Source organism: Sminthopsis crassicaudata, chromosome 2 (genome assembly GCF_048593235.1).
Source record: "Sminthopsis crassicaudata isolate SCR6 chromosome 2, ASM4859323v1, whole genome shotgun sequence".
Lineage (NCBI taxonomy): Eukaryota > Metazoa > Chordata > Mammalia > Dasyuromorphia > Dasyuridae > Sminthopsis > Sminthopsis crassicaudata.
This window is the reverse complement of record NC_133618.1, coordinates 522199407-522217557: the sequence shown is the minus strand read 5'-3', so window position 1 is coordinate 522217557 and position 18151 is coordinate 522199407. Positions and strand designations below refer to the sequence as shown.

The 18151-nt window shown below is 31.9% G+C and overlaps 1 protein-coding gene across 2 annotated transcripts in view; it reads left to right on the top strand.

Annotated features, from left to right (window-relative positions):
* Positions 1-18151, top strand: part of TRPM7 (transient receptor potential cation channel subfamily M member 7) — a 127571-nt gene that overhangs the window by 80874 nt on the left and 28546 nt on the right. The window contains exons 14-23 of one of the 2 annotated variants that reach the window (XM_074294493.1): positions 1207-1347; positions 1589-1723; positions 2836-3116; positions 4365-4593; positions 6057-6212; positions 6296-6439; positions 7223-7351; positions 9682-9951; positions 14340-14514; positions 17359-17491. In XM_074294493.1, coding sequence (XP_074150594.1) covers positions 1207-1347; positions 1589-1723; positions 2836-3116; positions 4365-4593; positions 6057-6212; positions 6296-6439; positions 7223-7351; positions 9682-9951; positions 14340-14514; positions 17359-17491 — 1793 coding nt within the window. Of the gene's footprint in view, positions 1-1206; positions 1348-1588; positions 1724-2835; positions 3117-4364; positions 4594-6056; positions 6213-6295; positions 6440-7222; positions 7352-9681; positions 9952-14339; positions 14515-16690; positions 16837-17358; positions 17492-18151 lie in introns of those variants that run through there. The other variant, XM_074294494.1, reaches the window with a different exon arrangement.

Below are 18151 nucleotides of genomic sequence, written 5' to 3'. Positions count from 1 at the left end.
TAATCCAACACTCCCTCTCTTTACTCCTTCTAACCCTCTACCATAAAACTGTATAATTTAGATTTATAATAATTTTGTGTTCAGAATATTTATCTGTAAGTCAATTGTTCTGATATTAGGTTGCATTTACTTGTGGAAACATTGTGATAAATGAGGATTAGATTTTCATACTAAGAAAATCTATTTGGTTAATAATGCAAAAAATATTCTATTTTGTATTAGTATAAATTGTGGGGGGTTAAATAACTTGCCTAAGGTCACATAGCTAGGAAGCATCCCAAGTGTATGAGCTCAAATTTGAACTCGGATCCTCCTGACTTCAGAATTGTTAATCCATCCTGAATGCCCTATATTATATAATTTTAAATGGGCAGTCACAGAGTGCAATAGGAGCACTAGACCTGGATTAAGGAAGACTTGAATTAAAATTTAGCCTCATTTACTTAATAGCTATGTAACCTTGGGCAAATCATTTAACCCTATTTGCCTCAGTTTCTTTATCTGTAAAAATGAGCTGGAGAAGAAAATGGTAGACTACTTTGGTATCTTTGTCAAAAAAACCCTAAATGGGATCATAAAGAGTCAGACATAACTGAAACGACTGAAGAGCAAAAATTTCTAATATTGTAGTTTCATAGTTGGAAAACAATATAGTTAAGTCAGTCAAATCAACATTATGATGTGGATATTAGGGACCTTCTAATTCTTAAAAGCTGAGCTAGTCAAAATCAAATAAAATAATATATATGAAGCGCTTTGTAAACCTGAAAGTTCTATATAAGTTTATTAGTAGTCTGGGCATTCAAGCACTATTTATAACATTCTGTGGGAAAATATATTTTATAATGTATAGGAAGAAGGGACTTTGTAAACTTGGAGAGAAGCCTGTCTTTTCTTCCTTCTTTATTTTTATTGCTTCAGTTATTGAAAAGATTTAATTTAAAGATTGAATAAGCTAGGATACTGTTCCATTTAACTTTCTCTTGGTTAGATTTGTACTTAAGGCTTCTCTTAGGACCTAGATCTTAGGTGTAACACATTCCCTTCCAGAAAGATACTTCAATCAGGAATGCCTTTCTTTTTCCTTCAACTAGTTCTGCTTAACCACCCTATAGGTAGAAATAAATTTAGGGACCATTTTTTCTTCACCTGGTTGAACCTACTCATACAAGATATAAGTAAGCCATGATAATGTTTTGTTTCTAGGGAAACCTTCCTCCAGGATATAAGATAACTCTGATTGATATAGGACTTGTCATTGAATACCTCATGGGAGGAACCTACAGATGCACTTATACTAGAAAACGTTTCCGAGTAATATACAACAGCCTTGGTGGGAATAATCGGGTATGTAGAAACTTTTAGAAACAGTGAATTCTTTATATTGTAAACTTGGAAGAAATTACATTTGGCATTTTAAGAAACCCATTGGGATTGTAATCAAAGTTAACTGGCTATTTAATCTGATCACATAGACTTTCAGTAGTATTATCTAATTTTTTACGTATGTTTTCAGTGTTTTATTGTTTTTGGGTTTTTTGCAAATTCTTTAAATATCATTATATTAAAAACAAACTCTCATTTTTAGAGGTCTGGACGAAATACTTCCAGCAGCACTCCTCAGTTGCGAAAAAGTCATGAGTCTTTTGGTAATAGGGAAGACAAAAGGGAAAAAATGCGACACAATCATTTCATCAAGACTGCACAGCCTTATAGACCAAAGGTATTTTTGGTTCACTAATATTTTCTTTGGGCCTGATCCAAATTAATTATTTTAGTGTAAGAAAATTATACATGGCATTTTTTAATGTTGCAGAATATCTTTTGAATTTTTCTTACACACCGGATATTTTAGAATCTTTATTTTTCCATGTAACATTGATATCATGACAATGTAGATATTTTAGTTCTTCATGATGAAGAAATAAACATGCCTCTAGACAAATGGCATATTCTCTTTTATATTTGCATTTTTAAAATGTTTCATAAGGTATTAAAATCAGTTCATAGGCATATAAATTTTGAGACAGGAACAGAAATATTAAAATTCAGAGACACATTACAGAAATATAAAGAAGCTATAGGTGTTACAAGACAGTAAATTGAACCCTGGGCCTGAAATTAAATGGTTCTGAGTTCAAGTTTGGCCTCTGGCTGCTTCATTTTTTTTCATTATATAAGGAGGTTACTAATCACAACTAATTCCCAGAGTTGCTTTGAGGATCAAATGAGGTCATTTGCAAAGCATTTAGTGCAATGCCTGATACATGGTAGCACCTAGTTCATATTTGTTCTCTTCATTTTTACCCAATATTGCCAGATAGAGCAATGAAATATTTGATAAGATAAAAATATATTATGAATAACAATATATGTAAATGAAAATTCACCTTCATTATTTGTTTCCCCTGATATTTGAGTAAACCTTATGTGACCTTTATTTCATATTTTAATCAGTAATATTGTTCAGGCCATTTCTGATCATAATACACCCCCAAGGGATTATCTGCTTTTTAAAAATTATGCTTCAATTTTTTTTTGCTTGATATTGCATGAAAAAATGTGAGTGTTAGTTTATAATTATCATTTTTTGTAATATAATTTAGCTTTTTTAAAGTATTTGAGATTAGGACTATATGGTTTTAATAGGACACCTCCAAGGGAAAGCTTTTGGATTCTGTGTTTACAATTGAACTTAGACAAAATTTATACATAATGTTGTATCATATTAAATTGTAAATATAAATGGATTTGATGTTGTAAAACTTTACAAAGTTGTAAATGCCACAATACTTTTTTTTTTTTTTAACTTTATTTCTTTTTAACTTTCTCAAGATCGATACTGCTGTGGAAGAAGGAAAGAAGAAAAGAACCAAAGATGAAATTGTTGATATTGATGATCCTGAAACTAGGCGGTTTCCTTATCCACTCAATGAACTCTTAATTTGGGCTTGCCTTATGAAGAGGCAAGTTATGGCCCTTTTTTTCTGGCAACATGGTGAAGAATCCATGGCTAAAGCATTAGTAGCTTGTAAGATATATCGTTCCATGGCATATGAAGCAAAACAAAGTGATCTGGTTGATGACACATCAGAAGAACTGAAGCAGTACTCAAAGTAAATTACAATTTCTTGTATGAACTTTTTTTTTTTTTTTACATAAAATAATTATAAGGGCTATTATAGTGCTATCTATTATTTAATATATAATTTTCTTTTACTTTCATTTTGCAAGTTAAAGGACATCACTTACGAGATTTTTTTTTTTTTTTTTAAATCTTTTTGTGTAAGCATTTAAAAGAGGCTCTTGGTTCAGGTTTATATAAAATGAAATAATGTTAGATGAGTAGAGGGTGCAAAAAAATGTTTTGAACTTTAATTTACAATCAAGTTGATGGAGTTAAAATGTGTGTGTGTATGTGTGTGTGTGTGTGAAAGTTGTTTCAGAAAACAATATATTGCAAAGTAGCAAATCATTTGTTAAATAAATCATATCCACAGCAGTTGCATAATAATAATTATAGAAATTTAAACACAGATGATTTAACCTGAGACTTTGGCAGTAAGGAAAATGTGATACAGAATTGTTCTGGGGGTGACTAGGTGAGTGAATCGATCACTGGCCCTAAAGTTGGAGGAACTTGGATTCAGGTCTGGGGTCAGATACTTAACACTTCCTGAGTATATGATTCTGGGTGGGTCACTTGACCCTGATTGCCTTGCAAACTTTTTTTAAATTTAAAAAAAAAAAATGTTCTGTATCTTAAAAGAGAGGCTTTTCTAGAGGCTTATATTGGGTACATATTCTAGAACAAGAAGCTCTTATGTACTTGTAAAATGATACTGTAGCTTGTAGAAATCCCAAATACTTTTCTTCATGATTTAATAATCATTAAGTTAGATATTTCCTTGTAATGTCAGCATGAGTTGTCCTTTTTTGCATTTGGGGTCTATCAGTTCATCTGTAAATATACCGTTCCCACCTTAAGATTCTGTATAAGTACTACATTGGCTAAATTGTTCTGGCTTTTCTCTTTTTTCAGAGGCCTACAAATTTATTTCTCAAGAAGGTGAACAAGAAACCTCAGTTTCAGAACTTGTGAAAATACTAAAAGGCACACAGTCCAAATTTCAAAGAAATACTATTTACCTTTCTGATTTGTTTGGAAACATGTCTTAGTTTTGTATGCATTTAAGTAATTCTAATGTATGTTATACATTGGAAGTAGAAAATAGAAAGCCTGATGTTGGACTAGTGGTTGGCATGGTCATAGGAGAAAAATGATAGAATAATATGAAAAAGGGAAAATTCATGAATGGAAATCAACAACTCAATAACTTGTATCTAATTTTGTTTTTTTGTAGTGATTTTGGTCAGCTGGCAGTAGAGCTTCTAGAACAATCCTTCAGACAAGATGAAACAATGGCCATGAAATTACTTACATATGAACTAAAAAACTGGAGTAATTCAACCTGCCTTAAGTTAGCAGTCTCTTCAAGACTTCGACCATTTGTTGCTCATACCTGTACCCAAATGTTGTTATCTGATATGTGGATGGGGAGGCTGAATATGAGAAAAAATTCATGGTACAAGGTATATTTCATATAACATTGTTCTTATCATTTTATACATCAAGCTAAATAAGATAGTTGTATTGATTTTCTAATAGAATAGAAAAATTCTTAAGTTACTGGAAGCCCCTTACTTAGTCTGTTGTGCCAGATAGTGTAATATTCCTTTTGTATTAGCCATTAAAGGCACTGTAGATTACAAAGAACCTAAGAATGATTGTTGTTTACTTACCTAGCTGGAAGTGTGAGAGAGAGGAAGAAGTTTTTAAGTCTAGTGTCCCAACAGTCTGTTGTTGTCCTGGCAGCTATTAAAGACAGACAAACACATGTTCAGTACTGGATCCCTCAGATAACATTTTTTTGTGACATTATTAGTGAGGTTTTTTGTTTTGCTATGGTTATTTTTAGGTTAAATGTTTGTCTTGCTTCTTACCTTATAAGGAAGCAGTATCTTAAAATTTTTCTTTTGATATTCTATTATATTTTTCCAAATAAGATACAGAAATATACAAGGCAGTAAACAGGCAAGTAGTCCTTAATTATAGGCACATGTAGATAGATGTGTAATAGATACTAATCATTTACTAAAAAATAGTGATGAAAGATTAACAAAGAAAAACCTACATAAATTTTTTCATATTTCAGTTTTGAGGCATTAGATGAAACTTTCTATAGAAATAAATATTTATTGTTTACATTTATCTATAAAAGCACATGCTGAGTAAGCATAGGCCATGATATGGAACAGTTAAAAAGAGATTCAGATTAAAATTAGCTCTTAATGGAGGTTGTATTTTATTTTACTATGAATATTTTGTCAAAATAACATTTCTAAATTTAAAATTCCTTGATTAGGCAATATGTGAATTCAAGGCAAAATAAATCGTTATATAAATTAATAGATGAAATAACAGAAAATAATTGGTCTGCATTCTTATTTTGCAGAAGGCTTTCCTTATGTTTATAATAAGTATAGATATTTGATAAACAAAACCAAAAATAATAAACCCTGGGTATTTTGTTGTTTGCTCTATAACAAAATTCAACCTGAGTCTCTTTAATTTTCATACATAAGTAACAGAAACTAATTTTCTCCAAACTTTTTCCTTTTTTAAAATATTACTTAGAGGGGGAAAAAAATCTACTAATAGTAATAGTAATGATAAGCATAAATAGTAATTCTTAGAGTTACAAAGACCTTGGCTAAAATTCCTCCTCTTGACACCCTCACCTTTTTAATCATGAGTAAATCACTTAACCTTTCTGTGTGCCTCAGTAACTAAGTTCTAAAGCAATTGGCAAATTGCATTAGTTGAAGGAGTTATTTCGCCAGAATTTCCTACCCCAATGAAAAGTCTCTACAAGGAAAAAACAAACAGCCCTATTAGTATTACATTATTAAAAGATATACTAGATCTTTTACTGGTCTTACTTAAAACCTGATTTTTTTAAATAAAGTAAATTAAGTTTTTTAAATTTTTCTAGGTGATTTTAAGCATCTTAGTTCCACCTGCCATATTGATGCTGGAATATAAAACCAAGGCAGAAATGTCCCATATCCCACAGTCTCAAGATGCTCATCAAATGACCATGGAAGACAGTGAAAACAACTTCCAAAATATTACAGAAGAAATTCCTTTGGTAAGGAAGCGGTGCACGGAAAAAAGAAGCAAAATTTTAAGCTTAATGTGAATAACTTGCTAATCAAGTTTTTTTAATTTTAGGAAATCTTCAAGGAAATCAAAGTTTTGGAAAATAATGAAGGAAAGACTGAACTTGACATACAAGTGAAACCTAAAAAGCTGCCAATCACTCAAAAATTTTATGCGTTTTACCATGCACCAATTGTGAAATTTTGGTTTAACACAGTAAGTGTCTTTCCCATGTTTTTGTTTTATTTTTTAACTTAATATGTATGACAGTTTTTTTTTAAGTGTTATGAACAATTCTTTGTATACAACTGGTTGTAATTATAAAATTGCTTGTAGTAACCCTTGAAAATATTTAAACCGTGTTGTAATAAAAAGGACTCATTTGAATAGCTGTATATAAAAAAGCATTAATGAACATTGTATAACCTGATCATTATGAAGTACAATAGATAGTAGTCATATTAATTTTTTTAAGGTTTTTCTAAAGAAGATGATTTTTTTTAAGAGGGCATAGTGTAAAGAATGGTTTATGCTTGGATGTGAATGGTGAAAATGATATTAGAAAGTTTGACTGGCATGATCAGTTAATGTTTATAGTAATCAATTCATCAGTAAGATAGATCAGTGGTAATAGCAGTAGCTATACTTTTAGGCTCACAGAGTATCTTATTTTAATCTCACAGTAACTCTGGAAGATGGGTGCTGTTAGAATTCCCATATGATTAAAAAATTGGGGAAGTTTCTCAGTATTACACAAGGAGTAATAAGCAAGTGTCAAAGGCTACATTTGAATTCAAGTCATTGAAATGTCTCATAGTAAGTACACAGTGAATGTACACTGTTAATAAAGTTTGTTTTAGTGAATTCCTCTTAGGTTTTTTTATTCAGGAAAGTTACAGGATAAAAATATTTATCACCAAAGCATGTTTTTAAGAATCCCCTTTTATTAAATAAATGTTTTTAGATATTTAACTGTTTAATTGCTTTTTTTTTTTTTAGTTGGCATACTTAGGGTTTCTGATGCTTTATACATTTGTGGTTCTTGTAAAAATGGAACAGTTACCTTCAGTTCAAGAATGGATTGTTATTGCTTACATTTTCACCTATGCGATTGAAAAAATTCGTGAGGTATGTTTGTTAGTACTTTTTTTTTCTTATGAATTACTTTGCTCTTTTAAAGCTTCTAATACAAAACTTGTCATGTTAGCCATGTAATTTACTATATAGGCACCCACTCTGTAACCCACAAACAAAAAAAAAAAAAGGAAAAGCCACATTATATAACTGAGTAGCTAACTATGTAATTAATATTTCCCCCAGATTTGGATAAGCTATTACAATGCCACATGAATTTTTCTCCTTGGAATTATAGAATGGTTGTATTTGGGCCACTTCCAAATGTTTCTTTATATACTACTTTTCTTAGATATGCAAAAAAAAAAAAAAAGGTATTTTTTCAAAATGGGAAAAAATGAAAATCAACTTTAAATTCTTTCTAATTTAGTTTTTCATTTAATGTCTGGATCAGTGTTTACAATCTAATTGAGAAGGCAACAAATATTTATCAAGCATCTTCTATGTCCCAAGCACAGTACTAGGTAAAAGTAAAACTCTCCTTGGGTGAGATTAATCTTGAAAGGTTTTCCCAAAGAAGATGACTTTTGGAAGAGGTGAGAGAAACTAACAGAGGAAGGAGCTTGTTTTCTCTTGGAAGTTAATATATATACAAAAATATTTTTTAAATTATTTCTTTAGGGAGGGATCATTAGCAACTAGGGGGATTAGGATAGGCATTGTACAGAAGGTAACAATTCAAATGAGCCTTGAAAGAATTAGGGATTCTACAGACTGGATGTGAGGAAAAGTGCATTCTAGTTATAAAAAACAACTTCTGAAAAATTGCATTTTATGAAATAAAATTTTCTTTATACATAATAGCAAGGACACCTCACAGTTTATGGGAGTAAACAACACGCAAACCAAATTACATAAACGAGATCTACTGTGAGTGAGTTCAAATCATCTCTGAGGAAAGTCACCAGCATGAATGAGGGATGGAGAAATTCTTGCAAAGGATAGTAACTGAGACTTGAGGGAAATGAAAAGGAAAGATTTTTAGAAGTGGGAGTCAGCCAATGAAAATGTACAGTTGGTAGATAAAGTAATATATGTTGAAAAAAAAATAGCCAGGAGGTTTGTACCATTCAATCAGAGTACACATCTGTGAAAATCACTTAAACTTTTAATCTTCATGTTATTACCAACCCCCCCCCAAAAAATGCAAAGATAGATGCTAATAAGTTTTTTTAAAATTTTTATTATTATGTCTTTTTATTTATAAAACATGCATGGGTAATCTTTTTCAACATTGACCCTTACAAAACCTTCTGTTCCAAATTTTCCCCTCCTTCCGTCCACCCTCTTCCCTAGATGGCAGGTAATCCAATACATGTTAAATATGTTAAATCCAATATATGTATACATAGCTATACAGTTATCTAGCTGCACAAGAAAAATCAGATCTAGAAAGAAAAAAAAAACCTGACAAGGAAAACAAAAATGCAAGCAAACAACAACAGAATGAGAATGCTATGTTGTGGGCCATACTCAGTTCCCATACACAGTCCTCTCTCTGGGTGTAGATGGCTCTTTTCATTACTGGACAATTGGAACTGGTTTGTTGACAATTGGAACTCAATTGTTGAAGAGAGCCATGTCCATCAGAATTGATCAATAGTCTTCTTGTTGCCATGTATAATGATCTCCTAGTTCTGCTCATTTCACTTAGCATCAGTTCATGTAAATCTCTCCAGGACTCTCTGAAATCATCCTGTTGATCATTTCTTATAGAACAACAATATTCCATAACATTCATATACTAGAATTTATTCAGCTAATCTCCAATTGATGGGCATCCATTCAGTTTCCAGTTTCTAGCCACTACAAAGAGTCCTACTTTATGTTACTTCTATTCTAGTCAAACTGATCTTACCCCTTTTATTCATATTTACTTCTCATCTCATCTGTGCCTTTGCACACATTTATTGCAATGTTGAGAATCCATAATTTCTTCTTTCAAGTCATAACATAGGGTACCATCTAAATAAGGCATTTTCGGATTCTTCCCAATTTTTAGCTCACTTTCCCTCTTGAAATTGTTGGCTTACTTTTGCATGTGTTCTGTTCCCCCCAACCCCTTAATAGAATGTAACCTCGCTGAGAGTTGCACTGGTTTTGTCTTTGTCCCTCTCTTATATAGAACAATGGCTTTTGCTTAGTAATATTAATATATATGCTATAAAATATTATATTAATGTAACTTATAATTAATATATAATTTGCTTAGCAATATTAATATATTTTTACATAATATTTGCATTGGATTATTTCAGTAAATGATAAGCCTGTGGGAGGGGAATCAAAGATTTAACTTTTTTTTTTTTTTTTTTTTTTTTTAGATTTTTATGTCTGAAGCTGGGAAAATAAGCCAGAAAATTAAAGTATGGTTCAGTGACTACTTCAACATCAGTGATACAATTGCCATTGTGACTTTTTTCATTGGATTCGGACTAAGATTTGGAGCAAGATGGGAACTTGAAAATGATAAAATATTTGTTGCTGGAAGACTGATTTACTGTCTTAATATTATCTTTTGGTATGTCCGGTTGTTGGATTTTTTAGCTGTAAATCAGCAGGCAGGACCTTATGTAATGATGATTGGCAAAATGGTAAGTTTACATAAAATTAAATATCAGTAGTGTGCATTAAGATTTTTCTTCATAAAAACAATCTGCCTTAGTAAGCCAGATGACACCATGGATAGAGCATGGGGCCTTAAGTCAGGAACATTCCCCTTCTTGAGTTCAAATCTGTTCTCAGTCACTTATTAGTAGTGTGACCTTGGGCTGAACCCTGTTTGCCTCAGTTTCCTCATCTATAAAATGAGCTGAAAAAGGAAATGGCAAATCAATTCTAGTTTCTTTGTCAAAAAATCCCAGATGGAGTCATAAAGGATTGGGCATGACTAAAAAACAATTGAAGAACAACCTATCTGTCTTAATCAGGTTACATATATCAGTTTCATAATGTTTATTTGATTCATGTTAAAATATATATATAGATAAATAGATAGATTAGATTATTTTATTAGCACAAATGGAAGATATTTGAAATTGTTTGGAATGGTTGAGTTTAGACTATCTTTTGCCTCTGGCTGACTTTTAAAGTCTTTTACCACCTACCTTCCCTAATTTACCTTTCCAACCTTAATATATTACATATTAATGTATATTATATTATTAATTATATATTTCTCCCCTTCTCACAGTGTATGGGAAGATCACCATTAGCTACCTTGTTTGTTTTACATGATACACACACACACACACACACACACACACACACACACACACATACACAATGCCCTTGTCCCCCTGCCTGCCCCTAACATTCACGAAATATGCTCCTCCTTCACCTCCATCTGGTAAAATCCTGGTTTTTTTAGACTTATTTTTAAGGGATCTACACAGAAACCCCCTGTCTATTCAAAGATCATCTTGACTTTCAACAGATTAATGCCTCCCACTCAAAAAATTTACCTTGTTTATAGTTTATATAGACTTGTTTTCATTTTTTTCTTACCAATGGAACACAAGTCCCTTGGTGGCAGTGATTTTTCGTTTTTTATAATTGTATCCTCAGCATTTGAACTATGACACAGAATGGCATTTTATAAGTGCTTCTTGACTGATACATTTAACTTTAGCATTTTCAAATTTCAAGCAGTCTGGTGATTTTTTGGTCAAATTTAGAAAAAATTAAATATTAATATTACTATAAACCTACTCTGAGTAAACCAAGAAATTTAGTGTATTTGTAATTTGATGGGCTGAATTTTCATGTAGAATTTATCTTCTTTGTTCCCTTAGCCATTTAATTTAGAAAATAAAAAAGTTAATTTATTTATTAATTATACAATATCCACTGTATTGTGCCTTAATTGTACCTTCTATTTTGCAAGAGATCAAATGGTGTCATGCAAAGTGGAAGTATAATAACATTGCTCTTAAACTTAAGGATGTTAATGCCTACTTGAGTGGATTGCTGTAAATATTTTCTTTTGAGGATTCTATGTGGTATATATCTGATGGTCACATCCTAAAAGGCAGGGTCTTTTAGTCACTTTCTTACTATTATTCTACATTGATTTCAAGAAGATTGGAAATAGTTCTTCAGCAGTATGTTAAATAGTGTATCCTTTATTCCTCAGTACCTCTAACATTGACTGTTTCCATCCTTTTCACCTTTGCCAATTTGTCAAGTTTGAAGAGAAATCATTCAGCATTGTAGAATTCCTTGTCTAGTCTCTTCTACTGATCTGCTTTCTTATTTTTTAATATTTACAAATAGTTTTAATTAATACTGTTTTATTCTATAATTTGAAGTTTTGGAAATGGTAATCCCTCTCTACCCCTACCCTTTTTTATTGTTTCTATTGATATTTTAGATTTTTTTTTTTGTTGGTCTGAATGAATTTTATTATTTTCTTTGGCTCTGTAAAATATCCATTTAGTTGTTGGTTGAAATAGCCCTAAATTTGTACATTGATTTGGTCAATAATGACACCATCCCAGTTCATGCATGACATGATAATTTCTTTGGAAAATCTTATGTAATCAATAAAGAAACTAATAGAGATAATCTCAAAATAGGATACAATAATCCACAAAATCAACAGCATTTCTTTATACCAATAATAAGATACAGGAGGAATTAATATAGGATAGAAAATTCTATTCAGAATTGCTACAGATTGCATAAACTATCTGGGAGATAATCATCAGGAGAATCACAACTCGAATAAATAAAGATTATAAGATATTCCTTAAAGAAACAAAAAACTTAAATAACTGCTTATGACTATATTTTTTCATGTCCATAAAGCTATCTCTTTGAAGGTTCCAAAAGGTGGTTATAAAGGAAAGCAAATCTGTACAGTTAGAATTGAGAATAGATCATTTAGGGAACAATGAGAATACAAGCCATAAAATAATAAAAAATCACATTGGAAAAATAGGTTGAGACCAGAATCCTAAAAATGCTGAAAAACAGGTAGAATATTGAAATTGATTTATGTGCAGAAGGAGGGGGAGGAAATAAGTATTTATATAGCACCTGCTTTTTATTTAAATGCTAAGCATTTTACATATATTATTTTATTCTCACAACCCTGCAAGGTAGGTACTGGGATTATACTAATTTTATGGTTGGGAAAACGGAGATAAATAAGTCATTTGCCCAATGTCACACAGCTAGTAAATGTCTGAGGCCAGATTTGAACTTCAAATCTGTAGTGTAAAAAAAGGGGGGGGATGGATTTTTGAGAGCTTTTGACCAGGATCCTCTATAGTACCAAAAGTATTCTTGTGAAAGTTACATCTCATCTATTTTCATTCTGAAATTTTCAGTTAGTAGCTATTCTTAGTACTTCTGATCCTTATGAACATAATTTAGCAAATACTTACTAGGCTAGAATCTAATCTTCCACCTCCCCTCCTACCACCACCACCCCCCTTTTTTTTTTTTTAAGTCGTGAATCAATCTGTATTTTCAAAAATATTTTACAGGGGCAAAGTTAACTCTTCCATTAATCTAACTCTTTACTGTTTGCAGTATTAATTAGACAGGTTAAGTTTTATTTTAGAAATCATGGTCAGTATAATGCATCACTAAATTTAAAATTCTACAAGACCTAATTATTTTTAAAATTTATTGATATCCTTTAACAAAGTGATGCAACAGACACTTTATAACAAATATTAAAAGTTGGCTTTCTTTATCCACCCAGGGGACTGGATAAGCATCTACAGTGTATCCATTAGTGCGCTAGGTACTGCTGATACAAGGACAAAAGTGAAATAGCCTCTTACCTAAAGGAAAAGTTGTTGTATTCTATCAGTATATAAATTTAAAATTATGTAGCAAATAAATATAAGATAATTTTGGTAATCACAGATTAGAGAGTTATCCTGAAATCTTTTACCAAACTCACTTTAAAAAAAATTAATTAACTAATTAATTAATTTTTACAAAAATTTTATGCATAAGTAATTTTCCAGCATTGACAATTGCAAAATCTTTTGTTTCAACTTTTCCCCTCCTTCCCCCAACCTCTTCCCCCAGATGGCAGGTTGATCAATATATGTGAAATGTTAAAGTATAAGTTAAATACAATATATGTATACATGTCCAAACAGTTATTTTGCTGTACAAAAAGAATTGCATTTTGAAATAGTGTACAGTTAGCCTGTGAAGGAAATCAAAAATGTAGGCAGACAAAAACCTAGGGATTGGGAATTTGTAGTGTTTAGTGTAGAGTTTATGTAGTGTTTTACCAAACTCTCAAAGAAACAAGGGATTCTTAAAGACAGCAGTGAAGAAGGGAATTTCAAGCATAAGTAACAAATAAGGCTTTGCAGTAGCACAGAAACATCACAGGCAATGCTGTTTATAAAGAACAGTAAAAAGGCCCTGGCAGCCATCCTTCATTTTTATAATAAAATCAGCCCCAGAGGAAATGAATACAGGAACATCTGATCTGCTTCATGTTCTCTCAACACGCATCTGCTCCATGTCCAGCCCTATTACATAGAACTATACCTTTCAACATATTGCTGCTTTCATATTTATTTAATTTAGCTCTTTATTTTTTTCCTATCTTGGTAAATTTTATTTCCAATTAGATTTTAAAACTTGCTTGAAGACAGGGTTGTCATCATCTTTGTTCAAATGAAGATTGTGCAATTTTATCAGATGACAGTGAGAAGGCAGACTTATTCAACCCTTATTTTGCTTTCATCTTTTATGTTAGTGAAAAAGTTCTCAAAAGTAGAAAGGAAATTTCTGTTTGGAGATACTGACTTAAGTGCATGCCTTTTTTCAAAACGTAACAGTTTGATCTTCTTGATGAATTGTAGCTTCTATTCCCTTTGTCTGCAGCGTATGGTCTTGTTGAATGATAATAGATGGGAAAAGAAACTTAACATTTTTTTAAAAGGCAATCATAAGTTATTTTCAGTTTTTCATTTATTTTTACTATTGCCATTTTTTTAAACAGGTGGCCAACATGTTTTACATCGTTGTAATTATGGCACTTGTACTGCTCAGTTTTGGTGTTCCCAGACAGGCAATACTTTATCCTCATGAACCACCATCTTGGAGGCTTGCTAAAGATGTTGTCTTTAATCCATACTGGATGATTTTTGGTGAAGTTTATGCATATGAAATTGATGGTAAGATTTTTATGTTTATTTAAAATTCATTTATGTGCTATCTAATTTTAAAGTATTATTCTTTTAAAACATGAACTCTTAAGAGTTCCAAGAGATATTTAACTAACATGATTCTAACATACTAGCCATTGAATCTTAACCTACATTGGAATAAGCAAAAAACAAAAAGGGGAATGAGAGACTGACAGAAACATACTGATAATGGCAGCTAACATAACAAACAAAAACAAACTAAACCAAAAAAATAGTTATTATGCTAATGTTTCTGAGTCAAGACATTCTTCGGTGTGCCCTCACTCACTTCATTACCTTCCACTACCATTCAGACAAATTGATCAAATTTTAAAATTCGTATTCTGTACTAAACAGATTTAAGTATCATATACAACTTTAAAAAAAAAAGATTCCCTAGTAAAATGTTTTATCTTTTAGAAGTTCTGGCACTTAAAGAAGTCAGTTTTTTAGTCTTTTCAAAGCCTATGTTCCATTGACGTAGATTTCAAGAAGCCAGTTCACTGCTGTGCCACAGTGTGACATCAGATTATATATGGTATGAGTTTCTTGATTACAGTATTATTGTATCTAATTTTTAATAAGCTGAAATAAAATCCTACAATCATTTTTTTCCTCAGCATAATCAGATCCCTTTTATGGTTCTTTTCTCAGAGTGACTCTCCATCTTTATTTTTTAGAGAATATTGATTCAGGAGAATATTTAACTAATTGTATTCATATGCAGATTATCTGCCTTGGCTCTGTACCTAACACGGGTTAACAGTAATGCTAGCCTTCCTTAGTGTATTAAATTAAAACTGCTTTCTCAATGGCCTTCTCACATTCTTGGTTGGTTTATATAACATTTTATTTATTTTTCATTTATCACTATCAGCATGTGATACATATATATATATATATATATATATATATATTTGTTTGCATGACTCCCATATGAAACTCATTGAGCCTGGAGACTGTCTTTTGCCTTTTTTTTTTTTTTTTTTTGGTGGAGGGGTATCCATGTAGCACCATGTAGCTGCTTAATAAATGTTGATTGATTGACTAAAGATACATAATAGGGTAAAGGGATTATAATTTTATTTATTTGTTAATAATGATGCAGTCACTATTTATTTGTTAATAATGATGCAGTCACTCATGGGCATATGTATCAAATTAAATAAGTATTAGGGACTAATATCTAGTCCCATTTTATGTAGGGGATTTTTTTCTTTTTTTCTTTCACATAGCCTTGTTAGGTGAAATTGGAGCTATCTTTCTCCTGGGTCTATATTCACTGATGTTATAGCATCAAAGAACCAAAGCCAATAGCTACTATAACTTGCTTGCTTCTCCTGTCTTTTTCTTGCCATGAAGTATAAAATCTCTGCTTACTAGTTTCTTGTGTAGTTTCCCCACATAGATCCTCTTAGACAACATCGTCAGCTTCCATAGTTTTAATAATCTATGCAAAGGATTCCTTTTACATACAGCTTTAATCCCTTCCCTAAACTTCAGTCTTGATATCTCCAATTGCCTCCTGGACATTTCACACTAGATATCTCAGAGACATCTCAAAGTGAACATGTCTAAAACTGAATTCAATCTTCCTCCAGACTCACCACTCTTCCACACAACAGTATTTCTCTCAAAGGCACCACCATTCTCAGTATCCCAGGTTTGAAAACTTGGCATTATCCTAGACTTCTCACTCTTACGCATCCCACATATCCATTCAGTTGCCAAATTTTATTCTTTTTTTCTCCACCATAAATTTTGCATCCAACATTTTTCTCTGCATATACCTACCACCTGAATTCAGATTCTTATCACCTCTCACCTAGACCATTATATCAGTCTCCCTGCTCAAGTTTCTCACTGCTTTACTTTGTTCTACACACTGCAACCAAAATAATTTTCCCTAAGTTCATATCTCACCACATCACCACCCACTTCCTGTTGCTTCTACAATCAAATAAACTCCTCAGTTTAGCTTTTCTTTAGAAACATCAAAACCTGGCCCTATCTTTCTAGCCTCCCTACTCTATAATCCAGCCAAATTGGCTTTTTCCTTACTCATGACACATCTCCCATTTCCTGCCTTTGCACTGGCCATCCCCCATACCTGAATTATACTCCCTCTTTACCTTTTCCTCATAGATTCCTCTTTTTCCCTTAGGACATAGTTCATGCACTGTCTTCTGAATGAAACCTTTCCTGATCTCCCAAAATGTTGGTGCCTTCCCTCCAAATTACCTTGTATGTAACTACTTTGTGTATATTTGTACTTGTTCATTTTGTATTTATGTTGTCTCTATGCCATGTCTGCCCCCATCAGAATGTAAGCAAGTAATATTTCCTTCTTTGTATTTGTATCTTTGATGTCTCTCATATTCCCTAGCTCAGTGGCACTTAATTATGTTTGTTCATTGATTGATTGATTCATAGGATGTAGCCTATTTTCTGGGGAAAATCCATCCCTGCCCTGAAATGGGAGAATAGGACCAGAACATATTATCCACCAGGAAGATTACATACAGTAGATTTAAGTCCTTATTTATGCATACACCCACAAAAGTACTCTTCCTCTCTACCTCTATTGCTCCTCCGTATGTTATGATGAGTCATAACAATGCGAGAGTGATATACAAACTCTCTGAGAAAGAACACTAAGTTTGCAAGCTTATCTTCCATTCCTTTTAGACTCTTATGTTAGTCTAGAAAATGAAGGACTCTGAAATATTAGCACCTTTGGGGGGAAAAAAATCCACGATTTTTTCCAACAAATCTTTACAAACAGCTAAGTATTATCTATGTGTAAGAAAAAATTTTTTTTTCACTCCACAGTATGTGCAAATAATTCAGACGAAAATGTAAAAAATCTTTGTGGTCCTGGAACATGGTTGACTCCATTTCTTCAAGCAGTCTACCTCTTTGTACAGTACATAATTATGGTTAATCTTCTTATTGCATTTTTCAAGTGAGTACCTAATTTTAAAATGACTAATTTTTCTTAAATCAAACATATAACTTGTACTATGTATATATAGAACTATACAGTTCCTCAGAAGGCTTAAGTTCAAGTAGTATATTTAGTAACTTTTTCCCAAGCTCTTTAAAATGTCAATAACTCCACTATTTCTAAAATACTTTTTAAATTAATCATTCCCATTTGTTCTTATAAATTATCTTAATTTTTTTCAAAGGATCCTCCTTTTAATTGGAAAAGGGAACATAAAAGTGTTAAGCAGCTCAAGGGCCTCAAGTAACAAGATATGAAGTCTGTGGGAGGGGTATTGAGAGGATTAACAAAGAAGAGCATTTTATTAGAACACTATTGAGAGCACAGCTGTGCCAGGCACTGATATAGATATATAGAGAGTTAGATGGATGGATGGAAGGAAGAAAAATCCTGGCTATTAGGGACTCTGCTGATATTCTTTGGGGGGACTAGAAATAGAAATACAATATAGCTATACAAATAAGGAAATGCCAAGTAGTTTTATGTAGGAGTTTTCACAACTAGAGAATGGGGAAGTAAATAAATATGAAAAGGCCTTTCATAGGAAGGTATACCTGAGCGTAGCCTGGAATAAATCTAGCTCTTCCAAGAGAAAGAATGACAGAAAAGAGAAAGGAA